Genomic DNA, 26013 nt, shown 5'->3' on the forward strand with positions numbered 1-26013 from the left:
GTGTACGTGTGCAATAACCATGTGCAAAACTACGGCCAGTTAGTTGACCACCACTTCGCTCGCTCGCAACGTTGTTGTATTAGCCATCTTCTTACAAAAAACACACGTGAAAACGATTGCCGTATAAAGTCTAGTGAGGTAAGTAAAACTTTCTGGATTTCTTACTCTATTATTCTATCCATACAACACGTTTAAATCTCATTTCAAATAAAACACCACTGACATACTTTCCCACATTTCATGGAACTCGTGACGAGGGAAGCATTAATTTAGCCGAAAATAGCAGAGGTAACAAACTGTAAGTGTGTGTGTGTGTATTAAGCATGGAGGTAGAAGCTAGACTAGTGTTCCTGTCATCATGGAGGCCACGGTACGTTCGTGCTAGTGTAATGTGGTGAACTAGCCCCACAAGCGGAGTCAATAAGGCATGGAGCAATATTTAGTCCAGGCATGGAGGTACTAATAATAGATGGGGAAAAATTTTACGATATATTTGTGTCCAAAACTAGAATTGATTTTAGCAACTCAAGATATAATGAACAAACAATTATTTCAAATTTATTTTCTGCTATAGTAAGTTAAGCCCCTTCACGAGATCAATTTAGCAAGGGTCCCTTGCTAAATTGTAGCATGGTTGTAAGATTTTACAAAATGCACCTCGTGTGAAAGGACAATCATTTTTTGAGTGTCCAGGGTCCCTTGTCAAATCTTGTCCAACATTGCTACATTTTGTCAGCCTGCCCTTGTATTATCACTTGAAAAATTTGTCCCTGGCTAAATTGTAGTATGGTTGTAAGATTTAACAAAATGCACCTTGGAGTGTCCAGGGTCCCTTGTCAAATCTTATCCAACATTGCTACATTTTGCCGGAGGCACGGACCTACAACAAAAATGAAAGGAATCCTTGTTTATTGAACGACGTCCTAGGTGAAAATGCCCATACAGGGCGTGCTATTGTTGGTGCTATCTTGTCCAATCAAGTTGATCAGGATTACCAAATGGTCATATCACTCTCATGTCGCACAAGGGTTGTTCGTTTTTTAACTTTGCAGTGGGAAAGCTCACAAAATCAGTCACACATGGTGATAACAAATAAACAATCCAGGCTCGTAAATTTTGTAGCAAGGGACCCTGGCTACACTTTGGCAGTGTGAAAAGGGCTAAAGTCTGGTTTTGACCAAGGAACTGGGCTACATCATCATGTTGAAGGAACCCTTGTTTGTTGAATGATGTCATAGGTGATATTGCCCATTGGGTGCTCTCTTGTCCAACTGAGGTGATCAGGATTACCAATTCGTCATACCACTCTCATATTACACTGTGGGTTTTTTGCAGTGTGAAAGCTCACAAAATCAGTCACGCTTGGTGATAACAGATAACCAATCCAGGCCCCTAAATTTTGTAGCAAGGGACCCTGGCTACATTTTGGCCGTTGTTTCATTTTGTTTGGCAGGGAGAGATTGTGTCATATATGTGCAAAATTTAATATTATTTAATGGCAATCATTGTGAGCAGGTTGTGTTTACTGCCGCTGTAGAGTAGATTTACAATGGGCAGCAGTCAAAACCTACATGTAGTCATTACCAGGCAGTGTATCTTACACTGTATTGTAGACCTGCTCCTCACACTGTTAACTTGAGGATTGCTTTTAAAACAAACATAATTTAGGAAGGGATATATAGCCAGCCATCCAGAGAAAGGTTTTCTTTAAAAAACTGTAAATTGTGTGGCAGAACTTGCAAAAAAAAAATGCAGGCTTAGAATAATGAAGTCATGGCTTCTACTATTGCCTTTGGTATTGGACTTGTGCCCTTTATAAATAAATTCCCATACTCATAGCCCTTTGCAAAGTGAAAATAGCATTGCCCTATAGCATGGGAGGTAGAGTCTATTTCTACATTATACATGCCTGTAGCATAAACAAATACACTAGAGCAAGTGGTTTTCTCTTTAGTGGGTTGTTTATTGTTAATCAAGCATGCCTTCGTTTATTTTGGGGAGATAAGTAGGTGGTAATCCGGCATCCCAGTAACACTGGCTAATCGGTAGTTTCCTTCCTCAGTGCATGCTCAGTGGTAGTTGACAGTTGTTTGGCTTCTGTGCTTGAATACTACACTCATACTAGTTTCAAGCACTGTTCAGCAGAGGCAATTCCTGGGAAATAAACTCCCCGGGAAATCCTGATAGTAATTAACCCCAATGCCACACCAGCAATCGTTCTCACTATCCCAATTTTGTAATTCCCTGGAGTACTTTTTTCCCACCAGGAATATGCAAGGTCAGTTAACTCGTGGGAATTTTGGGTTGTGTCATTTTGCTAGACAAGTCTCCAGTAAGTCTCAAGCGCATTTTAGGCGATGCTGGGTTTACCAGAATGTTTATGTGCAGTTTGACTCACTCATAGGTACTCAAAAAGAAAGAAAGGAAAAAAGCCTGTGAATGTTTGTAGGTTTAATGTTGAGAAAGTATTTTATTTCATACAGCACAAGAATAGTATACTTTGACAACTTTTGCCCTTTTCTATTTTTTGGGGAGGTTATGTCGGGGGCCATTCAGTGTAATGGAAAACTACAAAGTTGCATGCTGTCTCAGAAGTAGGAAATTGTTGCTTGATTTGTTTAAATGTTTATTTTTTTTTTTATTTTTTGTGTGTAGAAAAACTGAGGAGTGCAAAAGTGTTGACAACGTCTGCAAAGATATTCAATCCATTACAGTACGTGGGTGATAACCTATTGCGACAGGTACGTTATCTCGTTCAAGGTCTGGAGTTTTTTTTGTCATTTTTAGGGGAAGGCCACTTTGAAGGGCACCAAGGCCAAAGGAAAGGGCACCAAGGCCAAACAGAATTTTTTTTCAAGGGCACGGAGCGATATTTACAAACATGAAAATGGAAGCAAAGCACAAGCATTTAGGCTCTTATGTGTCCGGGTGTCAAAACCAATCCTAAACTATGAAAAACAATTTGAAAAAAAGCTTGCAAAATTGCACAAAATATTTGTACACGATCAGCATGTTGTGCATACCATTCCTGCACTATCGGCAAATTTTTCTGTTTGTATTATTCATCATTTGAATGCGAGACATGAATGTAATGCTTTTCAGGTCCTAATAGGAACCATGTCTTGTCTGTTTTGTCTTCAGGTATCACCGTTTACCAGATATGGCAGGTTATGACACCTCACCTGTTTGCAATAATGGATTCTCAGCTCGTTTAATGACAGGCAAAGGACCCAACATCATCCCAGGGTCTCTAGGTCCTAAAAGCCCAAGGAAGCTACATGGCATTGGTAAATCTCTAGAACAGGTAGGTTTACTGTACAGGAACATCTAGGATTGACAGACATCTAGGCTGCATTGCCCCTGGTCTTGGCTGGCCTTGGTGCCCTTCAATAGTTGTCCATAGACTTTGTCAATGAAAGTGCCCTTTGCAAAATGTAAATGGATCTTTCTACGTGTTTAAAGATGAAATTCCAGGCTGACAAGAATGTCACATCTTACTTAAATGCATGTGCCACCAAATCGTTTCAGCAAAGCATTCTACACTATAGGAATAATGTACCTTGGATAAAATTGCATCAGGGGTTCTTTAACTTCAACATTTTGATGTTATGTTTTTTGACTATAGTAAACAACTGCATATGATGGTGCAAGAAAATAATAAAAAAAACCATGCTACATCCATAAGGATCACATGAAGTTCCCATTCTGTAAATAGAGCCTAACAATATGAATAATATATTGTGTTAAAGGCAGTTGACACTATTGGTAATTACTCAAAATAATTATTAGCATAAAACCTTACTTGGTGACAATAATGGGGAGAGGTTGATAGTATTGACAATGTGAGAAACAGCTCCCTCTGATGAAGTGACATAGTTTTTTAGAAAGAATTAATTTTCTACGAATTTGATTTCGAGACCTCAGATTTAGAATTTGAGGTCTCGAAATCAAGCATCTGAAAGCACACAACTTCGTGTGACATGGGTGTTTTTTCTTTTGTTATTATCTCGCAACTTTGACGACCAATTGAGCTCAATTTTCACAGGTTTGTTATTTTATGCATATGTTGAGATACACCAAAATACTGGTCTTTGACAATTACCAGTAGTGTCTTGTGTCATTAAAGAGTTTTTGTCCATGAAAATGTTTTATTTGTTGTTTTTCTTCTGAAGCACATGGAGGATGAAGAGACGATGAATGCCAACCTAAAGCAATCCAAGCCAACCACTTCACCACCTTCTAAGACATTTCATTTTAAAGATACAGGTAGCTTGTGGAAGTCTGTACAAGACTGCCATGCATCATTAAATGTTGCTAATCCTCGACATTTTGAGTTTGCTGTGGCCAATCTATGCTTTCTTCTCAAGGCTTCTGGCAAAGAACTGGACAAACATGTCAAAAGTAAGTATAGACCTTTATCATGGTGCAGCCATCTCAAATTTCTCCCATTGATATCAATGTTACCAAACCGAGGCTGGGAAAACAAAATAGTCTGGTTCCTATTCGCAAAAAGGTTATTAAGTAGGATTTGAAACTTTGCATGGTGGAAACAGAAAGGTTTGCGGTAACACAATGTAATGACTATCTCTAGAGAGTTGGGGTGGTTCTGAAAAGAACCGTTGGTTTCATCTCGATGTTTCGAACAGTATGCTCTGATCGTCTTCTGGAGAAAGTGGTTATTATTATTCATTAATCGATACGAGGAACACCAAGATGGAGGCAGCATGATAAACGTCAGTAGTCTGACCAGTCATGCTGTGTAATTAGACAAGTAGTAATTGTTGATTCTCATTTACCTTGACCAATCCAAACTCCTAATCATTCAATTTCAATTACTTATATTTGAACTATGCTTGCCACCATCATATGGTGATTAAAATAACAGTGTGAAGTGTTGATACACTGTCTGATCAGTGTAATTCAAACAATTTTGTGTTCATTATTGACTCACAATCTTGTCCTAAATGTGAATGTCTTAGATATTGAGCAGCACAGGCTGTATACTCCCCAGGGAGGTGAGATGGTTTAAGGAATGATTTAATTTTTATTATTATTATATTTTATTATTATTATGGTTTATTAAAAAACTGCTCATGGCAGCCTACTGGCTGAATTACAAAAAAGTGTATATCAAAATTTAAAGGAATACAACAGGTATATTTAAAATAAAGTAAACTGTATATAAATAAAAACAGAGAGGCCCAGTGACAAGGGTAATAATGTTGAAGCGGCATGAGCGTGACAGACCTGAGCGCTATGTAAGAAGCCACTACTACTATTATCATTATTATTAAATGCACACACAACTATTTACCATTGCTAATACATAGCTTTTTTTTATTGATAATATTTATAAGCTAATATGCATTTTATTACAGCTGAAATAGACAGAATCTTCCAGACCATTCGAATCCTAGCCTTAGACCCAAAGAAGCGACCCACAACCAGGATGCAACTATTGAAAGTTATTGAGTTAAGAGCAAGACATTGGGATGTGGAACAAAGAACTGATAAACAAAAGGTCAGTATTTTATGAGCGTGAGGCCTGGTTTTTGATAATTTACCGAGACGAAGTCAAGGTTAAACTATAAAGAACCAGGCCTCGGTGGTTTTAAACCACTTGTTGAAAACCGATTCAACACACTTTGATTCCCGTTCATAAATACCTTTTCGGTCAAAAACATCATCACTTGTTGGTAACAAAGTAAAATAAATGCAAAAATTATAATTGTTAAATGATTTCTTTCAATACAACACCCCTCCAGCTATGAAATGGTATAGCCCTCCGCTGCCCTCGCCTAAATAACTCCTTATAAGGGAATGCTGTGGGCGTCGCGCAGATCGCGTGATGTGGCACAACTGTTTCAGCCGTTGCTCTCGACCAATAGGAATGAAGAAACTGTCTTATAAGAACAGGCGCAAGGTTGTGTATCACGTACATGAATTAACACTTTACTGGTCATTAACAAAAGGTTTATGCACACCCTTGTGACGCGTTCTCCACCAATCGGGGTGGAGAAACTGTCTGGGGTATTTATGAATGAGGTATATTTACATTCAGCCTCATTAAAATGCATGAGGACAATGGAAAATCCCATCAAAAGCCATCACTGCCAGAATTTTCCTTTGAATTGTTGAATGTTGATGACCTGTATCTAAACAACTCAAACCAAACCACAATGAACAGATAGATTTCACAAGTGCAACAGTCGGGAGAGTAAAAGTATTTGCTTTGATGCAATAACACCATTTAAAAATACCACCTTTGTGTAAATTTTTCTTTTTTCTTACGTGGTTATTGCATTGACCTCGGCCTCGGACACTGTGGCCTCCACCTTTGCATCAAATGATTGGGGTTCGGCCGTGGAGACCCAGAACTGGGGCTCTACCTTGGCCCTGAAGGTTTGGACTCGACTACATGTACAACATTGCCCTCTATAAGCTAAAGTTAAATGAAACATGATGGTGACTTCATTGTCTGACATCTAATCATATTCTATGAGGATTGGAACTTTTTCAAAGTGGGAAAATGTCATAGAAACTAAAATTTGTGGTAACATTGATATTTTACTTAGAGCATAAAACCTTTCTTTTCATTTAGACGGCATCTATCCATACATCGGATACTGGAACCTCAAAGACAGTAGTCAGCTCTACAGAGATAAAAGCAACTGTGGAAAAGAGCCATACAGAGTGTGCACAAAGCAAGTTAGCTTGTAATGTGGACATCAGAACTGAACTTCATTCCACAGATAGGAAGACAGATACTAAACCACTGCTTCAACCTGTTGCTAAGACACAAAGTCACCCAATGCTCCAACCTGATGTAAAGCCACTGCATCATCTTGGTGCTAAGCCGCGAAGTCAGCCACTGCTTCAACCTGGTGCTAAGCCACTAAATCAGCCAGGTAGGTCATTTCAAAGATAACACATAATGAAAGTAATTTTTGAGAAAATTTTATTTAAAAATGGTTAAGTAAATATATACTTTGTTATGAAAGGTGTAGACCCAGAGTGTTAAGTTTGTTTTGGTATGAAGTGTCATGACCGAGTGGTCTAGTGCACCAGACTGAAGATCTGGTGTTGTCAGTGTAAACCTTACAAGATAAATACTGTAGCGCTTAGTAGCATACTATTGAAGGGAAAGGAGGCCTTTGGTTTTTTGAACCGTTTGATTTTTTGTAATCCTATATAAATGTATACAACTTAAAGCCATTGGACACTTTCGGTAAACAGTAATGTCCAAGATCCACACTTCGTGTATTACAACTTCTATATAAAATAACAAACCTGTGAAAATTAAGGCTCAATCGGTCATCGGAGTCGGGAGAAAATAACGGGAAAACCCTCCCTTGTTTCCGCTCGTTTCGCCGTGTCATGACATGTGTTTAAAATAAATCTGTAATTCTCGATATCGAGAATTGATGTTGTTTTTATGTTTTCTCAAAAAGTAAAGCATTTCATGGAATAATATTTCAAGAAAAGTCTTGCACCATTACCTTCTGTAAACCCTGTAAGTTATTTGTAAATCGGTGAGCTTGTTTTTTTTCTGTTCCGAAAGTGTCCAATGGCTTTAACTCACCTGTGAAAATTTATCCCATTTTTGAGATATTGCTGAAAAATCAGGATGGACTATGACCACGCAGGAAGAATAATCTGTAATCTGGTAATATTGGAAGAAAACAAATCTGTGTTACTGTCAGTAACACTTCTCAAATTAAATTTTTGGGGAAAAGCAACTGCTGTATTTTTCATAACCACATTACTTTAACAAGAAATGATTCTCAAAGTGCTTCGTACTGTCGAATGCTGTTTTTAAGAGTGATTACCTTCCATTTCAAGGCTATGCATAATTATTATTATTTTACTCGAGTAAGAGAAGTGAAATGAATTGACCTGACCTACATGTGTACTGTTTTTAATAGCTCCCAGTCATAAAACAACTCAAAGTCCACCCAAGACATGTGATGGCTTCAAACTAGACAGTCCCAGCTCCACTGGTTTCTGGGATGCTGTTACCTACTCACCAGATGTCACAAGACCACTCCCTGTCATCCATGAAGAGTCTCCTGATGCAACCTCCCATTGCAGAGTAGAAGCTGGAGGTGATTGTACTTATCTTACTCTGTCTCCAACTGAGAGGGAGAAACAAGACTGCCTAGCATTGCCTTCTGGTGATGAAGATGGCAATCAATTTGAAGATGCTTCATCTCCAGTTAAAGCCAGTATCAAGAGTACCCTATTCAGAACCATCAGCCCAGTGGATACAGTCTCTGCGCGAACTCGTCATCTATCAGGTGGATCTTCAAGTAAGACCATCAATCAAATTCCATCAAATCAAATTAAGTGTGACTATAGGAATAGTGCCTCGTCCTATACGGCCATTTAAAACTAACTAGGGTTGTGGCTGTGTGATAAGGATCAAGACGTGGTCCTTTGTCGTTCGGCCACGACCCTGCAAGGTTATAAACAACTGTTGAAGACCGAGTCACTATTATGTTTATTCCAATTCATGATGGACTCTTTTAGTTAAAAACATCTCTACAACTTTTCTGTTTTGTTAATTTTAAACATGGCTTTGTGATCTCCTTTTTTGACCGATAAGAATGGATAAACTTTGGTATTTACGATTGTTGGTTTTTCTACAGTGTTTTCAAGTTTTCCCCGTAAACAGTCTGAATATTAATCATTGCACTGATCAGGTTATATTTAAAGATGCGTTGTCAGATTTCTGGCCCCAAATATTAAAAAATATATTTTTTTGAGTGAATGGTATTTCAAAGATTATCACCCGCTCTAACCAAAAAAAGTTTAACTTTTACTTTTAATGGTCAGAAACCATGACAAAATTTTAAAACGTTTCTTATAAAACACATCAAAATTGATCCTGACAAAAACTAATTTTGAGCACTTTATAGTACTGCTACTAATATTGGCAGACTTTTTCGAGCAATGGTTCAAATGAAAGCTTGTAACTTTCTCGACCCCCATCAAAATACCTTAATGTTGGGGTCAAATCGGCCAAAAAATCTGACATAGCATCTTATAACAAATCGAGCAAACTTCCATAGCTATGATGTCTTTATATTGACTGCTGCTACTATTGATTATATTTGTTTGCAGGTAGCAGAAGTCCAGTTGTCCATCAGTACACTCGTGACTTTCTTCTCAAGTGTTGGAGCTCACCGCTGTGTAGAGTAATGCCAGCTGCTTTACAGCATACCATTCCACATAGTGATATTCACTACATTGTCAGAGTAAGTGTCATTATATCTTATAGACAATGGACACTATTGAGAATTGTCAAAGACTAGCCTCAACAGTTGGTGTATCTCAACATATGCATAAAATAACAAACCTGTGAAAATTTGAGCTCATAGGTCGTCGAAGTTGCGAGATAATAATGAAAGAAAAAACACCCTTGTCGCACCATGGTCACATGAAGTTGTGTGCTTATCAGATGGTTGATTTTGAGACGTTAAATTCTAAATCTGAGGACTTAAAATCAAATTCGTGGAAAATTACTTCTTTCTCTAACACTACGGCACTTCAGAGGGAGCTGTTTCTCACAATGTTTTATACCATCAACCACTCCCCATTACTCCTAATCAAGAAAGGTTTTATGGTAGTAATTATTTTAAGTAATTACCAATAGTGTCCACTGACTCTAATTCATCATTGTAGCAAGTCAGGAATATGGAAGTTAAACATACTAAAGACTTGGACTGTAGGTGCATTCGAATTGCTGATATGTGTACGGCAGTGTACGGTAAAGACAACCAACTTGCTAAGAGATGAGATTAACCAACTTGCTAAGAGTAAAGCTTAACCATACTAATGGCAACAGTACTCCTGGTTTCTGAGGAGCAGTTTATACCAATAACAAACCAAAGAAACAAGTTTGATGACCAGCTAGGCTTCAGCCAAATAATTTTCCTATTGATCGCGTGTACTGAAGCCGCATATTGGGCCCCTTTTCGTCTGGTTCCCCTGGCATCCACTTATACCAAGCAAGAAATCAAAACACTACGGAGCCCAACTGTGCAGAAAAATAGAGTAGAAGGTATGCTGCTATACAAGAAAAACTTGTGTCCCTGTGATTTCATTCGTAGCGGCAGATTTCTGACCATGAAACGCTAAATGGATGACTTCACATGAGGCTTATTGTCATTTCAATATTGCCATGTGATTTAAACACCAAACCTGGCCAAGCTTTTATTTATTGACTAAAATTAATAATTTACAAGCTGTTAAAGGAACACTACAGAATTGGTTTTGCTAGCAAAAAAGTTGCTGGTAGTGTAAGCACTTTATGTAATCCACCATACATAAACTGACAAACCTATAAGTTTGAGATCGATCGGCCATCTTGGTCACGAGAGAATATTGAAAAACCGATTACAAAGGGTGCGTTCTTTTAGCTTCCGTGGGTCAACCAGGGTAATTATCCGCACACGTTCGTCCTGGAAAAAAATACGCCACACACCGGGGTCAACCCAGGGAAGCTAATCGAACGCACCCACTTTTTGCATTTCATGGAACAATATTTCAAGAGAAGTCTTTCACCATTACCTTCTGCAAACCCTGTAAAGTTATTTGTAAATCTGTGAACTTTTATTTTGTTTTCTGTTCCAAAAGTGTCCAATGGCTTTAAAGGCACTTGACATTATTGGTAATTGCTCAAAATAATTTTTAGCATGAAAAACCTACTTGGTTAACCTGCAATGGAGAGCTGTTGATAGAATAAAACTTTGTGAGAAAAGGCTCCCTCTGAAGAAGCGTAGTCTTTGAGAAGTAATTTTCCACTGAAATGTTTGAATTTGATTTCGAGACCTCAGAGTTAGATTTTGAGGTCCTGAAATCAAGCATCTGAAAGCACACAACTTCATGTGATCTTGCAACTTCGACGACTTATTGAGTTCAAGTTTTCGCAGGTTTGTTACCTTGGTGCATAATGTTGAGATACACCAAGTGAGAAGACTGGTTTGACAATAACCAAAAATGTCCAGTGTCTCTAAGCATGTCAAGTATATAAAGTTGATTGTTATGAGGACATAGTTTGTATAGTACAGCGCGGTGGAAAATTTAAAGAGTGTTCTGTAATGTTTTTGTTCATCCAAATCACAAATCAACCACCTTTTCAAAATTGAGATGTTAGCAATTAATGGTATTAATAAGTCAATTACTGTTATTATTATTGTGAAGTTGTTATGATTTGATCAAGTCAATGTTTTGTTGATTGTAGATACCAACCTTTGAAGATCCAACATTCCTTCTAATGGATAAAACACCTCCGCCTAATCTCAAATCAGCCAGCATTAGCTCCTACTTTAATAGAAGACGTCATCCTACATGGCCCAGTAACACCAACTAACCCACCAACATATCAGGTTAGTAATGTGAGAAATGATGGGCACATATATCATAGATAGAAATAATGAATTAAGTGCTAATATGTCACCAGTCTGAACACACATCGTGCCTAATATACAAATATTGAGTGGCTCAGAGTGGAATGAGAGGAATATTATCGCAAGGTAAAATTTTGACTGTTCCATTTCACTCGGCAGTCCAAATTTTACCCAGCGTTAATATTCCTTCTGTTCCACGAATTAAAGCCACTCAATATTTGTTTTATATAACTGACATATATCCTTGTCATTTGATGTATTTTTAAACTGTTGAATGGGAAATGGCATTCCCCATGGGCGAATAGGTCTTTTTGATCGCCGACGGGATGGGAGTAATAGTGAATGTCACGTGAAGTATGTTCCACCAATCAAATGACAAGGATCTGTATGTCAGTTACATGTATATAATTGATACTATGGGTTGTTGCAGCCACTGCAATGTGTACCTATACCTAAGTATAAAATGTAATGGCATTGATTTGTTTCCTTGATAACAATCTCCAATTAATCTTTAATTCCAAAAGATTTTAAATTCTTCACAAACAGTTTGCAAAAACTAACAACTGTTACAATTGCAGCTTAAAAAGAGAAGAGATATCTCTGTAATTCAAGAACACTCACAGTTGCAAGATTTGACACAGATAAATAGATGGAAATTTGCATCGGGATAGAGAATATTACTTTGTTTTTTAATAATAATAATATTGAAGTTTTATATAGTGCACGTACATGTACATGTATCTACCAAACAAGGTACTCAAGGCGCTGAGTATAATATATATAAACTTTCAGAAAGATAGGTTATTACAGTGATGAATTCTAAGACCCAATTATTTAGCACCTTATACGTTTACCCTTACACTGGTGTGTGTCAGCACTGTATACTCGGTACTTTTCCCCGAGTCTTTTGAACAAATATCACAGGCATATTACTCAGGTGGGATTCGAACCCACGACATTTGCAATTCTATAGAGCAGTGTCTTACCATTTAGACCACCGAGATTGTCCAATAGCTAGAGTCAGTTTGAATCCTATATTTTAGCAGCAGGTACCGCAACAATTTACATGTAATGTATGAAAAATTGCAAAGTGTATGAAGAATGTATTTTTCCCCCCTTTTTTCTTACACCTACATGTCTGTGTGTCAGCACTGTAGAGTCAGTACTTTCTGGAGCTCTGTGAAAACAAATCATAGGCATATCAAACCCACGACCTAGAGCAATTGCAATTCTACCTTTGTCATTCTATGCTTTAAAGGGTTTGAATCCCACCCAGAGTATGCCTGTATTTTTTACAAAAGACCATTTGTGACCCGCTACGTGAAAATGAGTCAGATGTTGACAATTTCAAGGATTGAGTTATATGCATGGCTGGAAAGAACACACCAGCAGCAGTAATTTGGTATATGTCTTAGCTTTGGGGTGTATCGCATTGCTGAGTTACTTCCGTTTGAAATTAACCAATTCATCATTTAAAGTAAAGTGATGCTTTAAACTACCATTTCGCGCAAAAGGATACAAATTAGACATAGTATGATCACAAAATTGTTGTATTCATAGCTTTATTGCCTAAAAGTAAGTGTTCTAAAGGTTAACCATGCAAGTATAGATCTCAAAAAAGAAAAAAGAAAAAAAAAAAAGTCCATTACTTAATAATGCATTGGGCGACATCTGACTCATTTTCACGTAGCGGGTCACACTTTAAAGCTGTTTCCCTCTCTTTATAGCAAGGCTAGAATGAGAATTTGCTGAAACTCCTTGCTTTGATTTCATCAAGTTTCATACGTACATGTATAATAATTGATTCCATGTATATTTATCTTGTGTTTCTTACAGGACCTCTATACCAGTATTCATCAGGTATTCATCAGCAGCTGAAAATCAAGTCTCTGTCTGTCTGTCTTTCTGTCTGTCTGTTTGTTTGTCTGTCTGTCTGTCTGTCTGTCTGTCAGTCTGTTTGTCTGTCTGTCTCATACGCGTACATGTAGGCAGCTTAAGAAAAAAAGAAGTTTTTGAAGCCATCATTTTGCCTTATATTGATGTATATGACTCTATGTACATTTACTTATTGTATTTAAAGTTGAGCATATACCAAATAAAACTCTTCCTATCTAACTATCTAAAGCAAAGCACTAGATATGCCAAAAAAAAAGGTGTTTGTTTTTGAGTTAACTTTCACATTGTATATTTTTAGAGATTGTTTCATGTTTTATATTCTATACTCTATACTGTTCTTAAATATTAAATCTTATACTTTATATTTTTTGATACTAACTTTTATACTTGAAACAGTTGTAGAACCTTACTAAGTGCTACTTAAATGGGTCTCATAATTCAAAAAGCCGTCTTGGAACTTATTAAGCACTTTGAGACGCCCTTTGACGTTAAAACAAATAGTTTGATCTACGTTATAGTACCAGTACATAACAACACATTCTATTAACGGTGCAGGATAGGGTCTCGCTCTAGCCCTATATAGGACTCTTTCTCTGTACACAGGAACAGAGTCCTAACTATTAAGGCCCGTTTCAGGGCCTCAATATTTTCCGCCCCAACATTTTCCGCCCCAGAAATGTACCCTGATGTCCAGGACGTCACTGTAGTACAAAGTGTAAGGCCGCCAGGGCTAGGTCTTGCTCATGTATGCCCAATTATATAATACCCAAGCCGATCCTTGCCATTTGCTTGGAGGATTGTCCGTCACGTGATGGCAAATAAAAGTACCATTGCACGCTGAGTCACTCACCGTGTTTTTTTGTTCCATCCGAAAAGTACCTGTGCACGCTGCCAGCGTGCTATGGTACTTTTCAGATGGAACGAAAAAGCTGAGTAAAAACATCACTACATGCGCGTGTCTTTGGTAACTCAGCAGTGTTACTGCAAGGCATATTAGTAAAATTACTAGCATTTGGCTTGTACAATTAAAAATTGTAGGCCTACGCTTTGTTTTGAAAGTTGTATCTTTCGATCAAAATGACAAAGATCTACTTGGATGTTATATAAAACAAATAATGAATGTTTTTCATTCGTGCAATGGTGCAAATATGTTCATTCGTTGAAAGCTGTAATGTTCCATTCAACTCGGCTCCGCCTCGTTGAATAGAACATTCCATCTTTCAACTCATGAACATATTCGCACCATTGCACTCATAAACATTCATTATGTGTATAATATCACACACCTTGGGTTCATTATGATTGTTACAATGTTTTAGATTAGAGACTAGAGAGTTAGTAGTTATTTTCCATAGTTGTTTTATATGTTTCTGTGATCAGTAACAAATTTGAAGACGGTACGTGCATGTAGACAAATTATGATAACTTGTGTACATGCATGTACCTTCTTCAGAGGGAGCCGTTTCTCACAATGTTTTATACCATCAACCTCTCCCCATTACTCGTCACCAAGAAAGGTTTGATGCTAATAATTATTTGGAGTAATTACCAAAAGTGTCCACTGCCTTTAAATGAAGGAGAATCTGTAAATTGTTTGTTTTGTAAATGCTCCTGTGTTTATGAGTGATATCTTATTGACCAGGCATGTGAACCTTCCTCTGTTAAGCTGAATTCCTCTATTGGGGTATAAATTTTCCTCTTTTTTTTTCTCTCACTTTCTATGTGTATAAAAGTATAGGATTTTTTTTTTTTTTTTTCTTTGCCCGGTTTTCTCTCCTCTTTTTTCATGGATAGTCACTCACATGCTTGATTGACACATTCTTGAATCATTTATTGTTCTGTCCGTTTGTGTTTACATGTAAAGAAGAGGAAGTACATGTAATGGTTGTTATTATTTTATTTTTGTACACTAAGTCAATAAAATTATGCACAAAAGAGAAACACAGAAGAGTAAGTAGATATCATAAAGACGATGTGACCTCTGACGTCACTCGAAAACCATAACATGATTCGTGCGCATACCGCCAGGCAAAACCTTTGTGTTTTGGCAGCCAGCTAGAAAGTGTATGGAATCTTACCATGACTACGCGTCTTTTTTGCCTGGCGAGACATGGCGTATATAGTGTTATGACAACAGAGGGCGGTTTGAATGTAAACATAGGTCACATCGTCTATAGAGAAGGCTCTATATGAGAAGGAAAATAAAAATGTTTCTAAATGGTGTGAAGAAAAAAACATCTTTAGGGTCATACGCAAGTTTAAATAAGGTTCTTTTTTATTATTTGTGGGTTAAGAGTTCAGTGTTGTACCAAACTCTGGATTTAGGAAACTGTAGACATGTGTGTTCTATTAATAAGATTCGTTCAGATAAAATTGGCACCAAATATCTTTTCAAGGGTGCTGCTACACTATGCTTTATTTTTTGTGCCAGATGTAGTCAGTTTAGTTATTTAGTGAGTTTAGTTATGTGGTTATGTGTAACAGTGGGTGTGTCCGATTAGCTTCCCTGGGTCGACGTGGTGCTCACTCAGGTGAGCCCCTGTCAATAGCAAATCGAACTATCTTACACCCTCTCGTAGTGACATCCTGTACCTGGGGCCAGCCCCAAGTGACCCACTCCACAAGCAGGGCACTTGGGGCTGACTTGATTGAGCCCCTGGAATGACGTCAGAGCTTATTGAACGTACCGGGGGCAGATCAGGGTCGACCCAGGGAAGCTAATCGAACGCACCTAGTGTTGAGGTCAGTGCTGGTGATGATTAAAAGTAAAGCACAGAGCTCGACATTTACAGCATCCCGTAAAGAGTGCGAAAGTAAGCCATTTTGAGATGGTGGTGACACTATTACATGTAGTACGTTTGGGTAAATCTGTCTGTATAAACCCAAAGCAAACAGTGCACTCATATAGAATAGATAACAGTACACCACATCCCAGATAGGCTAATCAGAAACAGAGCCATAATATCAGGCACTGCTGTCAATGAAGTAGGTAGAAACAGACCAAAGTTAGTTAAAAACAAAGGTTTAATTTCCTTATTAATGTCTTTCATTACTATTAGGCAATATCTGAACATTTTATAGTAAAACTTTGGTTCACATACCTTTATCCAGGCTTATATCTGCCATGAAAAATGTGTAATTAAATTACCATTGTTCCCTAATGACTTTCACTTTTGCCTTAACTTTGACACCGAGTCTATGAAATGGTCAAGTACTCAATCCTAGTTTGTGGCAATAATGTAATGGCCAGTGGTTGTAGCTATGCTATAGGCAAGCTGGGTGATAACTTCAGTATCAAAGGAAAGCAAAAGCCTTACAGAAAGCCAATAACTACAGTACTTGAGACAATTGACAGCTTCGTCAGCAGATTCCCAATAAGCTTAAATCTCCCTACAGTGGTATAAAGCTCTATCATTGGTTATTTGGATGTGTGCTGTGCTTGTTCATATAGCACTCTACACAATAGAATAGAAGCTCAGTTCCTGAATCTCAGTCAACATTATTAGATTGATCAATAGTTTTCATGCTACACCCATCACTGTTCAACTAAAACCATTTAATTGTTATGTTTGTCATTGTTTGTTCATAAAGTATAAAATAAACAGGCAAGTTGGCCACTTTTGATTGTTGCGTCATCTGATTTATTGTTATTTAATTCAAGCTTTGACCTAAGAATTAAATGCACATTTTTGTTAACAATGACCATGTTATATGGTACTGCTCACTCTTAACAAATTCAATGTGATTCTATATGACCATGTTATAAGGTACTGCTCGCTCTTAACAAATTCAATGGGATTCTATGCCAAGTTAAAAATTCTGAAGTTACATCATTTGCATTTAAAATGTTTGACGATGCTATGTCAGATTTGTGGCCAATTTGACCCAAAAGTTTTGATTTAAAATTCAATAGGTGTTTTGATGGGGGTCAAGAAAGTTACAAGCTTTCATTTGAGCCATTGCTCGAAAAAGTCCGCCAATTATTAGTAGCAGTGAAATAAAGTGCTCAAAATTAGTTTTTGTCGGGATCCCGACAATCACGTGACCAAATCTTATGTGTTTTATAAGAAACGTTTTAAATTTTTGTCATGGTTCCTGACCATTAAAAGTAAAAAAGTTAAACTTTTTATTTGTTAGAGCGAGTGATACTCTTTGAAATACCATTCACTAAAAAAAAATATATATTTTTTAATGTTTGGGGCCAAAAATCTGACATACATTTGTAGCATCTTTAATACAGTAAATACAGTATAACATTGTAACCAATACATGTACATACACGTACACATGATCTGAAAATTAACCCTTATCAAAACGATTGATTGATCCCTTCTATAAACAAAAGCAAAAACAGATTTTTTTAAAACCGAAAACACCAGTGCATTTAACAATTGCAATACATGTGTATGTGTGCAACAACCTTATCTTAATATCTGACATAAAGGCAAATCTGTTAAGTCCTACTGTTTTAGCAGAATTTAATGCTTTACTGAAGTCGATCATATAAACTGCTTTAACAACAACACAAAAGCCTCATAAGTTCCTCATGAAGAAAAGACAAAAGAACAAAAAAAAGGATTTTGGTTGTGGCTTGAAAATATGTTTTTGTTCATCATAAAACCTATTACTCTTTTTCTGCGTTTGTATACTGGACATAAACTTTATATATAAATTTAGAACTTCAATACAGAATATTAGGTGTAGTGATCATTTTTGAATCCAAAAGGTGGCACATCTATTGCTTTAAGTTACAGATTTACGAATTGAGTTTGAATTACTGATTGAATTTCTAAATTGCATACCACAACTTTTTTTTTTTTTTACCAGTGTGAAAATTGAATTCCCTTGTATGGACTCTGTCAGTCTATTTTGTTTAAAAATAAAAGACATCAAAGCAAAGTATGTTGAAACCCAAGATTCCTTAAAGGTTTAAAGGCGCTGGACACTATTGGTAATTGTCAAAGACCAGTCTTCTCACTTGGTGTGTTTCAATGTATACATAAAATAACCAACCTGTGAAAATTTGAGCTCAATCGGTCGTCGAAGTTGCGAGTTAATAATGAACGAAAAAACGCCCTTGTCACACGAAGTTGTGTGCTTTCATACATGTATGCTTGATTTCAAGACCTCAAATTCAAAACTTGAGGTCTCGAAATCAAGTTCGTGGAAATGTACTTCTTTCTCGAAAACTACGTCACTTCAGAGGGAGCTGTTTCTCACAATGTTTTATACCATCAACCTCGCCCCATAACTCGTTACCAAGTCAGGTGTTTTGCTAATAATTATTTTGAGTAATTACCAATAGTGTCCACTGCCTTTAAATATGCGCAATACATACAAGGATACAGCCATATTGATTCTAACTGCATGTTATAATTTACTGGGTACGATGGATGAGTCAGTTTGTGGTAGATTGGAGGGGAATCCATCATCAAATGCAGCATCAAGAACTTCCTCTAGCCGCCTCACTGGAATAAACTTCAGCTCATTCTAAATAAAGCAAAATGAAAGAGAGAAAAAAACCAATGACCAAACGGTAATAGTCACATTAGCTTATGTTGGACATGTTCTTATACAATACAAAAACACACTTGGAAGGCGAGTGGAGTGAAAGTTATACTTCACGAATTTGGACGACCTAAAATTCCTAAAAACTTGCTTGTAGGTGTGGGTTTCTTGACCTGGAACCTCCAAGATGTTACAATTCAGGAGGTTTCCAAACTGTACATGACCAGAAATGTAAAAACTCGGGCCATGTTGAAACACTTCTCACTGTGTTTATATCACAGTCTAAACATAGTGATCCTCTCAACCAAGCATAATGAAAGGCCCGTCTTAGGTATTCATGAATACTGTATAATGTACATATCGCAGAATAATTTGAAACTTGGATAGAGTAATAGTAAATGCAAACAAACTATAAGAACGATCCACATCTCATAGGAGACTTTTGGGGACAAACCCATGATGTCCATCCAGTCTTTACATTGAACCATTCTTATGTGTGGGTGTTTTACCTTGATGTTCTTTGGTATCTCTTCTAAGTCTTTCTCATTGCGTTTAGGAAGAATGATTCGTTTGATTCCAGCTCGATGCGCTGCTAAGACTTTTTCTTTGATTCCACCAACCTGAATAAGTAAATACCACGCATGTCAAGTCAATTCAGCATCTTGCTAAACATCCGTTACTTACACACATTACAGTTCACCATCAACATTAATTTGGACTTTGCTTGGCAAAAAAGCAAATCAATCAATTAAAGTACATGTATAAGCATACATATTGTATGTTATCACAGAATCAGAAGCGCGAGTGGAATACGGAAAAATATAGCGCTTCTGCGTCCCATATACGTTTGTGTACAACGAAGCCAAAGGACGCAGAAGTGGTACATTTTTCTGTATTCAACGAGAACGCGTGTGATAACAAATTTATTTTCGAGCCTTATTAAGTAAACCTCATAAAGAAACTAAGAAACAATTAACTTGAACAGCATTTACGCGCAAAGTTTAGAATGTAATTTTTGCACTGACCGTATCCAGAGTGTGATGCATTGACACTCACAATACGCAGAGTGCAATATAAAAACTGGGAGTAGGTTATGGCTTATTATCACACTCCAGTTCGAGTATCTGATTAGAGGAATAGAGCGTACTGAATACAAAATGTCTTGTAGTAAGACCGTTCTGAACTTGTTGTACCCTCCAAGGCATGAGTGTAGATAGTGACTCAATATGTTAGATTGAACAATTCAGCTCATTTAACATTAAATTCAGCTCATCTCAAGGTCTTGATGAAACTACAAGGTAGGCCATGGCTTGAAAGCTGTAACTATTTTTTAGCTGTTACACATACATATATCCCATGGAAGTGTTGTGGTCGAGCGGTTAAGAGCACCGAACTCAAACTATGGTGTTTCTAATCAGCAGAAGTGGGTTCGAATCCCAAGCCATGACACTTGTGTCCTTAAAGGCAGTCGACACTATTGGTAATTACTCAAAATAATTATTAGCATAGAACCTTTCTTGGTAACGAGTAATGGGGAGAGGTTGATGGTCTAAAACATTGTGAGAAACGGCTCCCTCTGAAGTGCCATAGTTTTCAAGAAAGAAGTAATTTTCCACGAATTTGATTTTGAGACCTTAGATTTAGAACTTGAGTTCTCGAAATCAACCATTTAAACGCACACAACGCCGTGTGACAGGGGTGTTTTTTTCCTTTCATTATTATCTCGCAAGTTCGATGACCGATTGAGCTCAAATTTTCACAGGTTTTTTATTTTATGCATATGTTGAGATACACCAACTGTGAAGGCTAGTCTTTGACAATTACTAATAGTGCCCACTGCCTTTAAGCAAAGTTCATCACTGCAATTACCTATCTTTCTGACAGTTTGTTTATACTCAGCGCCTTGAGTACCTTGTTTGGTAGATACATGTACGTGCGCTATATAAGACTTCAATATTATTATCATTATTATCCCATGGCTCATGTACATGAGAATATTGGAGAGTATTAACTTACCGGTAGTACCAATCCCCTCAATGTTATCTCACCAGTCATTGCAGTATCAGGACTCACACACCTCTCACTATATACCAATGACAAAACCAGCAAGGAAATAACTGTATCTATCTGTACTTCATATCAAATATAAATAGCATCAGTGAAAACATATCATGGAAAACAAACCAACGACTGCATTCATTGTGGAACAATCTCCAAACTACATTGTGTTTCTGCAAGAAAAACTTGAAAACATATCTTTTCCCATTTGATTGTTTGCTGTTTGTGTATATTTTCACACTGATTTGTATTGCTCTTGTTCCAGACTTATTATATCATCACAAACCGATGTGAACTCCATGGAATGGTGGTATACAATTTTATTGTATTGTATGTATTTAAGTTAAAGCCATTGGACACTTTCGGTACAGAAAAATATAAAAAAAGAAGACAGATTTACAAATAACTTACAGGGTTTACAGATGGTAATGAAACTTCTTGTGAAATATTATTCCATGAAATGCTTTACTTTTTGAGAAAACATTAAAACAATATCAATTCTCGATATCGAGAATTACGGATTTATTTTAAACACATATGTCATGACACGGCGAAACATGCGGAAACAAGGGTGGGTTTTCCCGCTATTTTCTCCCGATGACCGATAGAGCCTTAATTTTCACAGGTTTGTTATTTTATATATGTGATACACGAAGTGTGGGCATTGGACAATACTGTTTACCGAAAGTGTCCAATGGCTTTAACAATTCCCAAATGTACTCATTCTTGTATGTACATGTACAAGAATCAAATACAGCTTTTTGCATTGATCTAATGACACAACACAACACACAAATTAAAAAGGTTTGACCTAAAAGCTATAATTCACTACAACTTGTACCTACCTGAAGAGCGACATGATAACAGTGACTATAGTAATGCCAGCTGATGGTCCATCCTTACCAACAGCTCCAGCAGGGAAATGAATATGAAGATCGGTATTTTCCATCACGTCTACATCAGACTTGCCTGCAATGCCATACTGTCAGATTACAATATATAGAAATCAGTATAAATGGAAATGTCACCTAACAAAATGATTAATTTTAAAATAAAACAATAATAGTGGCAATTTATAATGCGCCATGTCTGTCTAAAAGACACTCCTGGCGCAGGAGAGATGCCAAAGCCAGATTGCAAAGAGTATAGTTAAGCACAACAATAAGTTTTCAAATGGGTTTTGTCGGAGTTTAGGGGGGGGGGGGGGAGTTCGTTACATAGTGATGGGCCAGAGTGTGAAAAGGATCAAGCCCCCCATGAATGGCGTTTGCTTGGAATGTGAAGAAGTTTGGTGTCAGATGATCTGAGCCTAACCCTCGTCCTAACTCGCTCGAGCTAAGACGAGTCCTAACTCTTTGTGAAATCGCCCCCCCGATGTGTTAAATAACTGAATGGAGTTGGAGAAAAAAGGTTTGCCTGTATCGAGTAAGGTTTGTAAGAGGAACACAAAGTCTGACCAGGAGTATAGCTAGATCCATAGCAATGGTATATACATTGTGTAACCATGGTTTACTACCAGTGCCTTTAATGGTGTTTAAAGACCCTGGACACTATTGGTAATTGTCAAAGACTAGTCTTCATACTTGGTGTACCTCAACAAATGCATAAAATAACAACCTGTGAAAATTTGAGCTCAACTGGTTGTCAAAGTTGCGAGATAATATTGAAAGAATAAACACCCTTGTCACACGAAGTTGTGTGCGTTTAGATGGTTGATTTTGAGACCTAAAATTCTAAATCTGAGGTCTCGAAATCAAATTCGTGGAAAATTACTTCTTTCTCGAAAACTACGTCACTTCAGAGGGTGCTGTTTCTCACACTGTTTTATACCATCAACCTCTCCCCATTACTCGTCACCAAGTAAGGTTTTATGCTAATAATTATTTTGAGTAACTACCGCTCCACTGCCTTTAATATTTACCCTCTTTGCATGAGTCCTGATCCAGTTGAGAGCTAATGTAGCAGATTCCTTCATAACATCACCTAATTGCCCAGTCAATGTTAACGTACCATCTCCATCCATCTTAGTAGCTTCTACATACATGATCTCACCACCAAGGGCTGTCCACGCTAATCCTGGTTTATACAAAGATCAAATAAAGAATAATCTATCAGTCAAATATCAGCTACATGTGCTACATAAAATATATATCAAACTTATAAATGTATTAAAACTTGGCATACAAATTCCTTGTCAATGATGTACATATCAGCTACTACACAAAATATGGATCAAACTTAAAAAAGTATTAAAGCTTGGCATACAAATTCCTTGTCAATGATGTACATATCAGCTATACACAAAATATATAGCAAACTGACATGTATATATGTGTTAAAGCTTGGCATACAAATTCCTTGTCAATGAGATGATGTACATGATGTAGAAACAGCATTGAATAGAAAGAATAAAACACACCATGCACTAAATGCAGATGGATGTTACATGCTGCCCAGAATGCTATCACCTCTTGATTCCATCCACTCAATCTTGTATTTACACCTTGGACTTGTACTAACAAAAGAGAACCCAGTGCACTTATCGACAAGAGAAGGGGTTCGCCCTGGTTTTTGCACCACAGCACCTTGTAAAACCATTACACGGTGCTATGTAAAAGGAGTAGGTCTCATAATTCAAACATAGTCCCACATACCTTGCAGGAAACACTGTATTATACAGTGTCTTGAGTGTCGCTGAGTGACGGATTTATGTGCTTTTTAAGAAGCCAGTATTATTATAACATATACATGGACATTTGTTTGTTTTTTATTTCCAAATATCACAATAAATAATCATGAAATATACAAGAAATAAGAACAACGAGTGATAAGAGGAGGGCACCAGGAAAAAGCCTAGGCTTGTACAGAGCCTGGACCCTTTATAATGTAAACTAATAGGTTTTAGTTTATAACAATAACAATATTGATTATTGAAATGAAGGTACGGTGAAAGGTATCGTGCATACAGCAAAAATAACACAAAACAATGGTTGTTTGTAATTAAACTGTTTTGAAAACATATAATTTGGTCGCTATGCAGCCATAAAGACATATTGAGAGTTGATAACAAAAAGGAAAATTAACAGAACATTACTTAGGAAATCATAAAACTTGATAATTTGGAATGGATAATCATGGTCTTTCTTTAAGTTTTGCTCATAGAGTATTTCTAAAATTGAAAAGATTGGCAGATTTCATCAAGATTTGAGAGAAGTTATCAAAACTTTATCAGTGATCAAGGTTCATCGTAGGTCTCCTTAATACTAGTTACTTGGAATGAATTATAATACTTTACCAGTGTGAATATGATATGCCAAAAGCCTTACCTACAGCTACACCAGGTTGCTCCAATCTTTCCGATATCTCACTCTCATACATAGCAATCTGTTCACAAGTGGTATACAACATTTCAGTTATGTATTATGACATGTAGTGAAGCAGATGGCTAGATCTTCAGTCTGCTCTATGGGTGCGTTCGTTGCGCTTCCCTGGGTCGACCCCGGTGTGTGGCATGTTTTTTCCCAGGACGAACGTGTGCAGAAAATTACCCTTGTGCATCCTGGAAATAAAAACCGGCGCACACCAGGGTAACCCAGGGCAGCTAAACAAACGCACCCATTGATCCCTACAGTCTAACATTCAAGCAGTGTGTGTAGGGTTATTATATCAAACCTATTTCATTTATGAGAGGCAAGGCAGTTTTTGTTTGCAAAGGGCACTTCCATTGGAAAATCTTAAAGTCAATGGGCAATTTTCAAGGGCACCAAGGCCAAGACCATGTAATTGCAGGCCTGTTACACAGTGTCGTGGCCGAGCGGTTAAGAGCACCGAATTCAAACTCTGGTGTTTCTGATCAGCAGAGTGTGGGTTCGAATCCCCAGCCGTGACACTGTGTCCTTGAGCAAGACATTCAACCATTGCTTCGTCCTTAGGATGGGACATAAAGCCGTTGGTCCCATGTGTTGTGTAACGCATGTAAAAGAACCCAGTGCACTTAGCGAAAAGAGAAGGGGTTTGCCCTGGTGTTCCTGGTTGTGGCTGATCAACGCGCCTTAGCACCTTGTAAACCCTTATAAGGTGCTAAATAATTGGGTCTCAGAATTCATCACTGCAATTACCTATCTTTCTGAAAGTTTATATATACTCAGCGCCTTGAGTACCTTGTTTGGTAGATACGAGCGCTATATAAGACCGATATTATTATTATGTTTAGTCAGTTTGAGGGGGTCTATATATACATTGTACTTGATAGGGAATAAAGAACAAAGAATTGACAAGAGTGGGATTTGAACCAACAACCTCCTGATTAACGTGCCGACGCTCCACCAACTGAGCTATCTAGCCGTATATTGACGGTGTCCCTATTTTGTCAATATCTTTGTTCGGGGGTGCCAGTCAGAAGCCATACAACTGTTAACTGCCGTGTAGCCAGGGATCACACCCAAATTACGATACAACCTGGGCAGCGGCAGCCAGGGGATTGCCTTAAGGGGATGCGACTTTTTGTTTCAGATATTGAAATATACATGTACCATGAGGGAAACTGAACGGGTAAATTTTTTAATGATTTTTGGGGTTGAACAAAGGATTTACTAGATTGGGATTCGAACCAACGCTCCAAAATAACAGGCCAGCACTCTACCAACTGAGCTATCTAGCCCTATATCATGTATATTGGCGGTCTCCCTATTAGAAATTGTTTATTGTAGATGTTAATTTACACAGGTAATGAAGAATATTTTCTGGTAGCTAGGGAAATTGTTTAAAAACCACCATATAGCAATACTAAGATTGTGTCTGTAAGAGTGTCACCAATGGTTCTTATAAACACAAGTCACTCAGAAAGTAAAGTTATTACATTTTATAAGATATTGAGATGTTAAATTTGCATCGGGGATAAAGAATATAAATTTTGGTTTTTACCCATACACTGATGTGTGTTAGCACTGTACACTCAGTACTTTTCCCGAGTCCTGTGAAAAAATATCACAGCAAGTTACTCGGGTGGGATTCGAACCCACGACCCTTGCAATTCTTTATCCCCGGTGCAAATTTAACATCTCTTATATCGTTGCGGTACCCGCTGCCAAAACATATGATTTGAACACTGGGCAACCTTGGTAGTCTAATTGGTACGTAA

The 26013-nt window shown here is 37.4% G+C and overlaps 2 protein-coding genes across 2 annotated transcripts in view; one reads left to right on the forward strand and one right to left on the reverse strand.

Annotated features, from left to right (window-relative positions):
- On the forward strand, positions 1-15919 carry LOC139934683 (uncharacterized). Its single transcript, XM_071929038.1, has 10 exons — positions 1-138; positions 2656-2741; positions 3142-3304; positions 4173-4401; positions 5379-5521; positions 6602-6908; positions 7926-8309; positions 9124-9257; positions 11246-11390; positions 13248-15919. The coding sequence occupies exons 3-9, from the start codon at positions 3161-3163 to the stop codon at positions 11372-11374; spliced, it is 1470 nt and encodes a 489-aa protein (XP_071785139.1). The 5' UTR covers positions 1-138; positions 2656-2741; positions 3142-3160; the 3' UTR covers positions 11375-11390; positions 13248-15919.
- LOC139934682 (lon protease homolog 2, peroxisomal-like) overlaps positions 15051-26013 on the reverse strand; it is a 26896-nt gene continuing 15933 nt past the window's right edge. The window contains exons 13-18 of the mRNA XM_071929037.1: positions 24200-24257; positions 22795-22949; positions 21719-21855; positions 20832-20898; positions 19325-19435; positions 15051-18797 (exon numbers count right to left, since the gene is read on the reverse strand). Coding sequence (XP_071785138.1) covers positions 18678-18797; positions 19325-19435; positions 20832-20898; positions 21719-21855; positions 22795-22949; positions 24200-24257 — 648 coding nt within the window. The 3' untranslated portion in view covers positions 15051-18677. The remainder of the gene's footprint in view (positions 18798-19324; positions 19436-20831; positions 20899-21718; positions 21856-22794; positions 22950-24199; positions 24258-26013) is intronic.

The sequence above is a fragment of the Asterias amurensis genome, chromosome 3, assembly GCF_032118995.1.
Source record: "Asterias amurensis chromosome 3, ASM3211899v1".
Lineage (NCBI taxonomy): Eukaryota > Metazoa > Echinodermata > Asteroidea > Forcipulatida > Asteriidae > Asterias > Asterias amurensis.